This window comes from Stegostoma tigrinum, chromosome 5, assembly GCF_030684315.1.
Source record: "Stegostoma tigrinum isolate sSteTig4 chromosome 5, sSteTig4.hap1, whole genome shotgun sequence".
Classification (NCBI taxonomy): Eukaryota; Metazoa; Chordata; class Chondrichthyes; order Orectolobiformes; family Stegostomatidae; genus Stegostoma; species Stegostoma tigrinum.
Window position 1 is genome coordinate 79,242,196 of NC_081358.1, and position 13,252 is coordinate 79,255,447.

General features: G+C 38.9%; 1 protein-coding gene across 2 annotated transcripts in view; it reads right to left on the reverse strand.

The window, feature by feature from the left end:
* abhd3 (abhydrolase domain containing 3, phospholipase) overlaps nucleotides 1–13,252 on the reverse strand; it is a 105,871-nt gene that overhangs the window by 48,698 nt on the left and 43,921 nt on the right. Inside the window, exons 4-6 of one of the 2 annotated variants that reach the window (XM_048528496.2) lie at nucleotides 10,744–10,789; nucleotides 3,299–3,411; nucleotides 2,240–2,413 (exon numbers count right to left, since the gene is read on the reverse strand). In XM_048528496.2, the coding sequence (XP_048384453.1) occupies nucleotides 2,240–2,413; nucleotides 3,299–3,411; nucleotides 10,744–10,789 (333 nt within the window). The remainder of the gene's footprint in view (nucleotides 1–2,239; nucleotides 2,414–3,298; nucleotides 3,412–10,743; nucleotides 10,790–13,252) is intronic. The other variant, XM_048528497.2, reaches the window with a different exon arrangement.

Consider the following 13,252-nt stretch of genomic DNA (forward strand, 5'->3'; position numbering starts at 1 on the left):
TTTTGAGAAAGTGACCAAGCATGTGGATGAGGGTAGGGCAGTTGATGTAGTGTACATGAACTTCAGTAAAGCTTTTGATAACGTTCCACATGGTAGGCTATTGGAGAAAATGCGGAGGCATGGGATTGAGGGAGATTTAGCAGTTTGGATTAGAAACTGGCTTTCTGTAAGAAGGCAACGAGTGGTGGTTGATGGAAAATATTCAGCCTGGAGTCAGGTCATTAGTGGTGTGCCACAGGATCTGTTTTGGGACCACTGCTGTTTGTCATTTTTATAAATGACTTGGACGCAGGCATAGGTGGATGGGTTAGTAAGTTTGCAGATGACAATAAAGTTGGTGGAATGGTGGACAGTGTGGAAGAATGTTGCAGGTTGCAGGGAGACTTGGATAAACTGCAAAATTGTGCTGAAAGGCGGCAAATAGAGTTCAGTGCAGATAAATGTGAGGTGATTCACTTTGGGAAGAATAACAGGAAGGCAGAATACTGGGTCAATGGAAAGATTCTTGGTAGTGTGGATGTGCAGAGGGATCTTGGTGTCCATGTGATTGATCCCTGAAAGTTGCCACCCAGGTTGATAGTGCTGTTAAGAAGGCATACGGTGTGTTAGGTTTTACTGGTAGAGGGATTGAGGCTTGATGTCATGCTGCAACTGTACAAAACGCTAGTGTGGCCTCACTTGGAATATCGTGTACAGTTCTGGTTGCCACATTACAGGAAAGATGTGGAAGCATTGGAAAAGGTGCAGCGGAGATTTACCAGGATGTTGCCTGGTCTGGAGCGAAGGTTTTATGAGGAAAGGCTGAGGGATTTTGGTCTGTTCTCATTGGAGAGAAGAAGGTTAAGAGGGCAATTAATAGAGACACACAAGATGATCAGAGGATTAGATAGGGTGGACAGTGAGAGTCTTTTTCCTAGGGTGACGACATCGGCTTGTACGAGGGGTCATAGCTGCAAATTGAGGGGTGATAGATTTAAGACAGATGTCAGAGGCAGGTTCCTTACTCAGAGAGGGCATGGAATGCCTTGCCTACCAATGTAGTTAACTCAGCCACATTAGGGGCATTTAACCAGTCCTTGGATAAGTATATGGATGATGATGGGATAGTGTAGGGGGATGGGCTTAGATTAGTTCACAGGTCGGCGCAACATTGAGGGCGGAAGGGCCTGTTCTGCACTGTATTGTTCTATTGCTCTATGTTCTATTAAAATTCTGTCTAACAAAAATTCTTTAAACATGGTGAATTATATGTCTGCATTTCTGTATCTTAAAATAATAGGTGTTGTTAAAAAATGTCATCATCACTAATCCCTACCTAGGGATTAACTACTTCTCAGGAGAAATTAATATAGATATTGCTTGACTGAAATGAAATACATAAAGTACATTGATAATTATTGAACTTATTGTAAAATCAAAGTAATGCACTTCCAAAACGGAAAGAGATCGCAGGGAAGTGTCAACTTTATGCATCTGAAAAAGCAGAAGAGCAAATTTCTGTGTGAAATTTAGGTTTGTTTCAGTATAAAGTGAGATAAAATTACTACTAACAATGCTGTTGTATAAAAGCAACATTATTGTGACAAGGTGTAGAGCTGGATGAACACAGCAGGTCTAGCAGCATCTTAGGAGCAGGAAAGCTGACATTTCGGGCCTAGAACCTTCAGAAACAGCTCACAGAGAAGATGCTGCATGGCCTGTTGTGTTTATCCAGCTCTAAACCTTGTTATCTTGGATTTTCCAGCATCTGCAGTTCCTATTATCTCTGATTATTGTGACAAGTTGACCTCTACTACTTTTAAAAAAAAGAACAGCCCCCATTGAACATAAAGAGCAGGATTTGATACTGATACATTACTTTTTCATATTTCAACTGTAAATGATACATTTTGGCTGCTAAAGAATCACTGAACAACTGGCCAGCAGAAAGGATGTCGTCTCACCATGATAAAATTGTTTTTCTTGGTTTCATTAATAAAACAAAACATTGATAACTGTTCTACTTGGAGACCAGAAAAATATCATGTGACAGAACCACTATGTAATTCACTCAAAATGATCCCCTATTAGTAATAGGCTGGCGTCTAATTCCAACAATGCTCCATGGTATTATTCTATTTTAGCATTTTATTACATAACAATAGCAAAAAAAAAGGAAAACCCACTCCAAATGATATTGGAAATACCATTGTTATCATTCATTGTGGTACCAAGCTTTCCCTGATCCTCAGATACCAACCTGTTGACGGAAGACTGCAGACAATTGGTTAAGTAGTAATTAAACAATATCCAGTTAAGTGGTTTTTCAAGGGAAGTCGTGCACTCAAATACATCCCAGCCAATGGAGAAGACTACCGCTGCTTTCAGTGGGGTCTGCTGGCCAGTCTTACCCAGGTAGTTCAACAGGAGCATTCTGTTTTAGGCATGAAATGAAGATATGCTTATTAACTCGGATTAACAATTTACTATTGTGTGACCTAAACTTTAAATAATACAATGGATTCCCCATATGAGTTTGTCAAGAGCAGTGAAATGATTTGTTTAAGGTGATCCTGGTTGCAAGTGTACTTAGTGCTTTCTTATGAACTGGTAAGAGATGACGTCTTCACCAGAATACTTCTCAGACTCACCTGAAAACATTTCATGAATATTCTTCTGCTAATTGAGGGAAATTCAGAGAATAAGGTATCACCAACTGATTTTCTGTGTGTCTCAGCAGCCCATTCAGGATTGTGTTATTAGAGGACTGAGAACAGATTGTGTACCTGTGCTTCTCCCACACTTTGATATAGATATGAGAACCTACTGATACTTCCAGGAGACAATGGCACAAGTGAAAATGTTACATAAAATTGCATGTATATGCAACATCACTTTGTTTCACCTGAAATTAATGAGCCAGGAACAGAATAATTTGAGTCCCAGTTGTACATATTTGCAGATGGATTTTATTGCTGGCTGCATTTAAATGGCTGGCATTCTTCCATTATTCTGGACAATGTATTCATTTTATTGCCTTATGTGGGCTTTAAATATTTACAAAATGGCCGATGCCTTTTGTCTGTTTAAAGTAATTCATTGCAACACTTTATGATAGCTCGTGAGGTGCCAAAAAAATGTAAGCAGTTTAATTGTTTCTAATGGTTTGTCTTCTCTATTTTTGCTACTTCCCGTTCTAATCTGTATGACTTTTTAAAACCTGCATTAAAATCCACCCGGAGTTCCTCAAACAATCTTAAAACTTCGAATTCTACCTCATATTATTGCTTGTTGTTTTCCCAGTTTGATGATAACTCACCCGCCCATGGAGACGCCTGCAGCCATCAGCGGAGCTTCTGCAAATGTATTCTGCACATGTGAGATGACTGTTTCCAAATCTTCTGTGTTCGCTGCGCAATATGTTCGAGGAGTCTAGGAGAAGTCATATAGAGTGGTACTGTGAGTAATATGGGTTACTCCTTTGCGGAAAGCAAAATAAATTATTCTCAGGTGCAACAGCTCGAATTAAGTAAATTTGGAATGCACTGTTCAATTGTAAGCTGGAAATATGGAACAGAAATTTAAAAACTAAATCCTGTGGTGGAAAAAAAATACTGGTATTAATTGTTGGGATTGTCCTCCTGTGCCAGGACAACTTTCCATATTGTGGTGATCACAGGTCAGAACCATTGAATTTGAGACGTAATCTGCAGTGATCGCTTCCTGTTGAGCAGAGGATTGTTAGCCTCTTGTTCACTTTGTAGTCACAAGAGTTCATTGTCCAACCTGTACACGTTTGGGAATTACAAATTAAAAATGTCTGTAATGTGGTGCATTTTGTATTTATCCCTTTGAAGAATACATAAGAATGGTCTAAAAGAAAGCTAATTTCAGCCCTACTTTTAAATTTTTTTTCACATAGGTCGTGGACGTCTCTGGCTGGACCAGCTTTAATTGCCTACTCTTAGTTGCCTTTGAGAAGGTGGTGGCGATCTGCCTTTTTGAACTGCTGCAGTACATGTGTCGTAGGTGGACCCACAATGCTATTAGAGAAGGATTTGCAGGTATTTGATCTGACCGTGAGTGGCTTGGAGGAGAACTTGTAAGTGGTGGTGTTCCCACGTGTTTGCTGTTCTTGACTTTCTAGATGCAAGTGGACAAGGATTTGGAAGGTGTTGTGTAAGGATCTTGGGTGAATTGAGAGAACAAATGCCGTTGTGTGTACCAGCCTGGGTTCGTAGTTGAAGGCCTACTCCGGTCATTCCTGTGTTACAGATAAAGTTGTTTTCTCTTTTGAGTGCTTGAAATCAGTTAAAAAAGGAATCATAACTACTACTGAATCTCAACCAATCTGCAAAACTAAGGATAATGAAACTGCTAACTCAACTACATTGCCAATGCTGCTAGAAACCTCTACTGTAGCAGCCATAGTATTTAACTATCCTTTCTTTTCAAACAATTCAGAGACTGATCAAGTAGTCCTATTTTTGTTTTAACTTTTTGGACTTATTCTTATTTCTAATCTATGTGCATGTGTGTTTCATTAGTATTTCTTCTTGCATTTAGTAATTAATACACATTTTTAAAATTTATTCAAGAAAGCCTGGTTAAATCATCTCCTCTTAACATTTAATAACATTTATTACTGCTGCCAGCATCAATGATGCAGGCAAAATACATGTAGTCAAAACCTATTCCTGCATCTGGCACAAGGTTCTTTTCATCTCCAATAAAGAAACCTAATAATCCACAATATTTGTTTATCCTGAGACAGCCAGTCTGGCTGTAGGCATGAAAATCAAGTCGACACTGCAGACAGGAAAAAAGATTTTGCAGGCTTCCAACAAAAAGATTAGATGTGTTAAAAATACTTACCTGAATGCAGAATGAGGAAGATTACGCTAGGAATACTTCCTGGCAACATTATTTCCTATTGTATTGAAAAATTATATCTCATTGCGAGGTTTGCTTCATCTGAACAGATTCAGAGCCTCTGAAGGATTGATTTATTTGTACACTATATGTCACTTCTGCTTTACATTGAATCTGTTCGAAGCCTAAACTTTCTTCAGTGAGAGGTCAGCCCTCGACAGAGTGTTTGTGATGTACATCTGCTTTCCTTGTATGTATTTCACTTTTAAACACATCTATGCAAATGGATCGTCATCCTGACGTATCTCCAGCAACCATCTTTATAGGCTTGCTTTTCTTTCCACAAAAATGCGTGCAAAGTAGATCAATGTCTTCTTTTTAAAGCATTGCTTTTCTCATTCTGGATAAGTTTAATTTTCTTTAGTGTAGTGTTCTCTACATATTTTTTAATTGATTCAGGATGTATGGGCTTTGCTGACTGTGCCATCATCTGCTATTCATCCCTAGTTGCTCTTGAGTAGATGGTGGTGTGTTGCTTTTGACTTGGGTAACCCTCTAGGTTTAGTGGGAGATTCAATGATGGTAATACCATTGAATTTCAAGGGGTGGTGGTTCGATTCTCTCTTATCAGAGATAGCCTTTTCCTGGAATTTCTATGGTATGAATGTTATTTGCCATTTCTCAGCTCAAGCTTCGATATGGACTTGACACATTATGGAGCTGGAAGAACACAGCAGGCCAGGCAACATCAGAGGAGCAGGAAAGTTGGTGTTTTGGGTCAGGAGCCTGTGTTCCTCCAGCTCCATACTGTGTTACCTCTGACTCTAGCATCTGCAGTTCCTGCTATCTCTGGGTATGGACTTCTTCAATATTGGAGAAGTCACGAATGCTGTGTAATATTGTGCAATCATCGGCAAACATCCCTCTTCTGACTTTTAGATTTATATCCAGTACTCTGGCCCTGAGCTCTCTGGGATCATCCTATAAATTTTCCTTCCTTTTTTCAGTTGGCTTTTGCTTAGAAGTACTGAGCTACCTCTCAGCATGGCACAAAGCCATCAGTGCTCTCCAGATGATGATTATCCACCTTGGAGTTTCTGCACAATTTGACTGGTTTCCTAAAAGTAAGCTTCTTTTCTTCAGCAGATGTCTTCTCATAGTTGGATCATTTATTATTTCATTCATGTATTGTAGGAGTCACTAGCCGGACCAACATTTACTGCCGATTCTTCATTACCCTTGAGAGCATGGTAGTGAACCACCTTCTTGAACAGCTGCAGTCTATTTGGCATAGGTACATTCACAAAGCTGATAGGGAGGGAGTTTCTGGATTTTGACTAAGTGATTCTAAAGTCAGGATGATGTGTGGCTTGGAGCAGAACTTGCAGGCTGTGATGTTCCTGTTTATCTGCTGCTCTTATTCTTTTACGTGGTCATGGTTGTGAGCTTAGAAGGTGCTCCTTAGGGAGCCTTGGTGAATTTCTGCAGTGTATCTTGTAGATAGTACATACTGCTGCTACTGTGCATCTGTGATGGTGAGACTGAACATTTGTGAATGTGGTGTCCAATCAAATGAGCAGCTTTGTCCTGAATGGTGTCAAGCTTTGAGTATTGTTGGAACTGTCCTCATCAGGCAAGTGGTGACTATTCCATCACACTCCTGACTGTGCCTTGTCGATGGTGGGCAGGGCTTTGAGGAATCAGGAGGTGAGTTATTCATTGCAAGATTCCTAGCCTTTGAGCTCCTCTTACAGCTACAGTGTTTACATGGCTAGTCCAGTTCAGTTTCTCGTCAATGGTAACCTAAGATAATCTTCTGTACGATGAGATAATCCTTCAGTTGACCAAGCGCAAGATTCGGCTAGATGTTTCAGTGAAGTTATGTGTATAAAATAATGGTTCTGAAATGCTTTTGTTGGAGGTGTCTTTAGAATCCATCTAATCCATAATTTTCTTAGCCTTGGTGAGGAAATAGGAATATCTTTGGATGTTAAAGGAGGTAGGTGTGTCCTCTTTGTCTTCCAACAGTCTTAACAGCAATATCTAACTCGTTAATGTAACTTGCAGCTAATTGTTATCATGTAATAAAGTACATTTTGTTAAGATAGTACACTTGTTAAGACTTGCTTGTGGTTGTTTCTCTCCCACTGCAAACCAAATTGACTTAGATCCAATTAAGGAAAGAGGATTGGTGTTCTCATCCTTCAATGACAAATATCACCTGGTGATTAGAGGTGGACATTGTTGCTTAAACAATGATGAAAAAGAATCTTTTCCTCATTGATCACGTGAGGTTACAGCTCTACAGAGAATCAGAAGCTGCAAGTAATGAAACCAACAAGTTGTCAGCAGGAATTGTTGGAAAGACCAGTAAAAAGAAAGAAACGGCATTACAAGCTAAAAATATTACTTTAGATTTGGTATGATGTGCAATAGAAACAGTGAGGGCTAACAAGAACTGAAATGTTAGTTATACCTGTGATTATAGGTTCAATTTGGAAACGTGAATCTGTAGGATCATTCCTGATTAAAGAGTTTTCTAGGAAGTGAACATAGAGATAAACATCCCTTTTGAGCAGGGGGAAAATCTTTAAAATAATAGGATTAAGAAACAGCCTGAAAAGGTTAGGCCATATAAAAGGAGTCCTTACTGCTCATAAAGAGAATTGCTATCATTGTGAGCAGACACCATGTAACAGTGCTACAGTCAGAAAATCAGGGATCAAAGACATACTTTACACTAAGGTTGCAGCACTGAGTATTAATTAAGGTAATAAAAGGAACTGCTCAAGAACTAAAGCAGACACAGTATAACAGAAGATATAGGAGACTTATGAGTCTACAACTGAAGAAGGCACAATTTCAGACCAGCAAAATGTCGAATTCCTACTCATACAAAGATATTAGCAGAACCTGTTCATGTGAACAAAGGTCTCCTGAATTTTAAGTTTGACACAGGGGCAAGTGTCATTTACTTATTAGAATGAATACTAGACAGAGAAACCTTAAGTTACAGCCTGCAGAGATAAAACTACATAGTTCAGGTTGAATAAAAGAAAACTACAGGCAGCTCTGCAACATAAACAGAGCAAGAGGTAAATTTGGCATAGTCCCACTTACTCATCAGACAGAGACGAATGGTGGTGGTTTAACTTGAGGGTCACTATGCCTCAGGTGAGGGAGAGGTTGAGAAGGTAGGACCTTCATGATCGCTTCAGTCAGTACAGGAATTGAACCCACATTGTCCAGTCCAGAGAACATTCATTAGGCTGGTTTCAGGTATGGAGGGACTGTCTCTTATGAGGAGAAATTGAGTAGATTGGACCTGTACTCGTTGGAGTTGAGAAGGATGAGAGATGAGCTTATTGAAAGATACATGATTCTTAGCAGACTTGACAGGTTAGCTGTAGAATGGTTATTTCTCTTTGAGAGAGTCTAGGGCCAGATGGCACAGTCTCAGAGTAAGGGGTCACCCCTTTAAAACAGAGATGAGGAGAACTTTCTTCTCTCAGAGAGGAGTGTATTTGTGAAATTCTTTATGATATAGTGTTGTTGAAGCTGGGCCATTAAGTATATTCAAGGCTGTGACAGTCAAATTTTTAATCAGTAAGAGAATCAACGATTATGGGGAAAATACAGAAAACTGGAATTGAGGTTTGTCAGATCAGCCATGAATGTATTGAAGGGTGAAGCAGACTTGATAAAGCTGAATGACATACTTCTGCTGCTTTGTCTTATGTTTTTAAAATGAATATTGTAATTTCTCATCTTCCAAAGCACCACAATCAATGCCAGTGGCAGAGATAATACTTAATAATCATCAATTTTCTAGTATCATGACTGAAGATGGGAAAATATCTGCTGCACCAGAATGGTAACCGCAGAGGGCGAATGAAGATCTGCAACATAATTAACATGCTAAAGCAAAGTGTTTGCAGTGATTCAATACAGATCAGTTAGCAGATTGAGAATAAGGATTCATTTGCACAAAATATAGATAAACTGTACAGAAGCCAGAGTAACATCTATTCAGGACACAGTCAAAAGAAAATAAATATTGGGTTCAGAAATCTAGGGCCGAAGGGCTGTCACTTACACGATAAGATTTCATGAGATTAAAGGTTCCCTAGATGGGGAAAATACCTGATTCAATTTTGTACTCTTAAGGGACACTGGCATCTCTGATTGGACCAGCATTTATTGTCCTTGAGAAGGTGGTGGTGAGCATTGTTCTTGGACAGTTGCAGTTTATGTTCATCTGCAAAAAGCATTCAGGACAGCAATGGTCCATTAGATTAAGTAATGGACTGAGCAGTTGGTTAGCAGGAATGAAGTGCTCCACAAGATACTTCCAAGTGACAAAAATTTCTCCAGCAGAGAGACTTTTAAAGACCACACCAAGATCAGAAACAAAGACAGCAATCCTCACGTCAAAGTTATAGCAATCTTCCAGGATTTAAAACTTGCAAATTATCTGAATTTGCAAAGTCAGAGACTTTGAAGGAGATGGCATCATGGTAAAAGTTATGCATTCATGAATGTACAAATGTTAACTATGGAAAAAATGCTTGGGGAGAGATGTTATTACAAGATAATGGTTCTGAAAAAGTCACTGTTGGAGACTTCATTAAGCTTCACCCAATCTAATAATGCCATATAGTTGAGGCTGGTTAAAGGGAGTTTTGGATCTCAAAGGGGGCTGATGTGTTTACCTACATCAGCTAATTTGACGTTGTTACTGAATATTGACAGACAACGCATATCTGATTGCTATTAAGCAGTAAACTGCATCTTGTTAAGACTAGAACCACTTCTTATTAAGAATCATTGGTGGTTGTTCATCTACTCTAAATCAAATAGGCCCTTTGGCCCACACATAAAATGGTCATAAACTTATTAATGTTCTTCCTCTATCCCTGAATTATAGTATTAAAAATGTAGCATTCATTAAAAACATTAGTGAAAGGTTCAAATTCAGTATTCAAGGCCTTCCAAGCCTACTTGGTTGGCATCACATCCAAATATTGACTTGCTCCACCAATGACGCTCAGTAGCAGCAGCATGTATCATCTACAAGATGCACTGCAGAAATTCACCATGGCGCCTTAGACATCACCTTCCACATCCACAACCAATACTATCAAAAAGACAAGAGCAGCAGATACTTGGGACACCGCCACCTGCAGCTGCCTCTCCACGCCACTCACCATCCTGACTTGGTAATATGTCATTGTTCCTTCACTGTTGCTGGGTCACAATCCTAGAATTCCGTCCCAAATGGCATTGTGAGTCTACTCACAGCACATGAACTGCAACAATTCAAAAAGACAGGTTCACTCCTGATATTTACTCTGGCGTGTAGGGAATCTGGCCTTAGAATCAGTGAGGTGTTACGGCACAGAAGGAGAACATTTGGTTCATCATGTCTGCAGGCGGCATTTCTAATCAGCATCTCTAGGCCCGAAAAGTCAGCTTTTGTGCTCCTAAGATGCTGCTTGGTCTGCTGTGTTCATCCAGCTCCACACTTTGTTATCTCATGACTTTGTGGCATTCTTTTGCCTTTTTCCCATTTCCTTCCACATTGTTCCTATTTAAATTGTTATCCAAGCTCCTCTTAAATGACTCAATTGAACCTGAATCCACCACTTTTCTAGGCAGTACCTTTTACACTGAGCCATTTATTGAGTGAAAAGCATTTTACTCAGACCGCATTAAATTAGACTCTTAACTGTCTTCCAAAGGAAAGCAGTCCTAACCTCTCTAATCTGTCCTCATAATCTACTTTTCTCGTCAATTCTTGGAAATCTCTCTGGATTTTTGCCAATGCATTCAAATGCTGTGCCATTGTAATCAGATTCCAGAATACTTGCGCATTTATTTAAAAAATCTTACCAACAACTCCTCTCCAGACACTCCTCTGTTGTTGAAAATAACAGATCTAAAAGAAAACCAAAAAATATTTTTTTTGCAAGTTCCACAAATATTTAATTTCTAAGTCTAAAAATATGAGAGTATTTCCCGAGACATAACTTATGTGCAGTCAAGTTTCATTACTGGAAGGAAAGGTAGCTAGGAAAGCCATAGATGTCCCATTGAAATGTTGGCAGGAGGTTTTGAAGGATCTTTTCAAGACAGTGAACTAGATGTTTTCTCACGGGCCCTAAAAAACTGAATGGCTTGTGTTGGCTGACATTGGTGGAGCTTAGTTCGTAGTTTTCAACCTTTTTAAACTTTAAATTACCTCAAGATTGTTAAAAAGCTACTAAATGTAACTTTCAACTTTGTTAGGGGTTCAAGACCATTAGATTATAAAACTTAGGAGCAGATTAGTTCATTCAGTCATCTGGTCTGGAACACCATTCAATGAAATTGTGGCTGACCTGACAATCCGCAGCTCTGCTTTCATTTCTTTTCCCCATGACACTTGATACCTTTAATAATTAAACATTTATCTCCTCACCCTTGAAAATACTTAACAATCAGAGCTCTCTGGTCCTCTGTGATAAAGAATTCTACAGGTTCACCACATCTTGAGAGAAGAAATTTCGCATCTTTGTCCTCAATGGACAACCCTTGATTCTGAGCTACCCCTTACTCCTCTGGTCCTAGACTCTTCCATAAGGGGAAGCAACTTCTTTGCATCTATCCTATAATTTTCTGAAAAGTCTTGTTTGTTTAAATAAGGTTCCTTCTCATTCTCCTTAGCTCCAATGAATACAGGCCAACTTACTCTGCCTTTCCTCACAAGACAGATGCTCCATATCCAGGATTAACACAGTGAAATTCCTTCTCTGGTCATCCTTCAAAACCAATATTTCTATCCTTAGATAAAGGAATAATATTCCAAAAATGATCTAACTGGTACATTGTATAGTTTAGAAAGGCGTCCCTATTTTTATATTCATTTCCCTTTGAAATAAAGGCCAACATTCAATTTGCCTTCCCTATTAGCTGCTGAACTTGTATGCTAGTTTTTCATAATTCATTTATGATGACGCCCTGTGCTTTATTCTTCCTCAATTTAAATAATATTCATCTTCTCTCTTCGTCCTGTCAAAATGCATAACCTCACATTTTCCCAATTATGTTCCATCTGCCAAGATTTTTTCCCACTCAGTTAATCTGCCTATCTCCTTCTGCAGCCTCTTTGTATTATTCTCAACACTTGTCTCCCCAAGTGTTCTTGTGTTTTCTGAAAACTTGGCTATAGCACATTCACCTTCCTCATTCAAGTTATTATTATAAATTGTACATAATGGTAATAACACTTTCAATGAAAGAAAATTAGATGAGGTGCTTCACAGAAGATTGATGTGTCAATACTCTAAACATTCCCCAATGCCCTATGTTTTACTTTATATTTGATGTTACATTAAAAAAAAACAAATTTCAAGCAATCTCAAACTTACTTCTAATCAATGTCTACATCTGCAGTGACTTTCTATTTTTACAATAGAGCATAGGGGGATTAAAATTCACAAACAGTCCTAGAATCGCTAAAGAGCAGGTAGAGGCATGTTGGCCTGTTGAGTCTGCACCAACCCTCCGATGAATGCCTTCTGCACCTTATCCCCATAACCCTGCATTTACCATGACTAATCCATTAGCCTGCACAATTTAGCATGGCCAATCCACCTAAGGTGCATAACTTTAGAATGTGGGAGGAAACCAGGGCACCCAGAAGATACCAGCACAGACACAAGGATATTTTAGCTACAGATTGGATAATTAACTGTTTTGGTCGTTTTGCTGCAAGCTAGTGATGAGACAACTAATTGAGTGTGAATACTTGATACAGCATAAATTCCTCCAGGGATTGTTTTTGTTAATTTTATTTATTTGCTTTACTCCCTTGAGAGAAAAAGACCTCAGATGCAGCAAAAAAAATCAGTGCTGTATTTTTCATGCAAGAGTAACTGCACCTGACTTAAAAACCCTTCTCAACAGGTATAAAATCTGGAAAATGACATATTCAGTTCTAGGCCTGAAATGTCAGCTTTCCTGCTCCTCTGATACTGCTTGGCCTGCTGTGTTCATCCAGCTCAACACCTTGTTATCTCAGATTCTCCAGCATCTGCAGTTCCTACTATCTCTATTCAGTTATGTATATTTGGTTATAAGATACAACACCCACCTTCAAAGGTGAGACTATGCAACATGCTTTGAGTCAACTTCTTAAGTTAGATTTGTTTAAATAATTGCTTGGTAGTACAGAACTTGCATATTGTTGAAACATGAGATATATATTGAAGCTTTTCATTTTAATCCGTCAAGACAGATGGAAGAATGCCAACTTCCAAATGGGCAACAAATTATACTGCGTGAGAAAAAAGTGCTTATCGGTTAACAAATTTACTCTAAATGCTTGAGATGTCACAGCGAATAGATCAGAGAACTATTT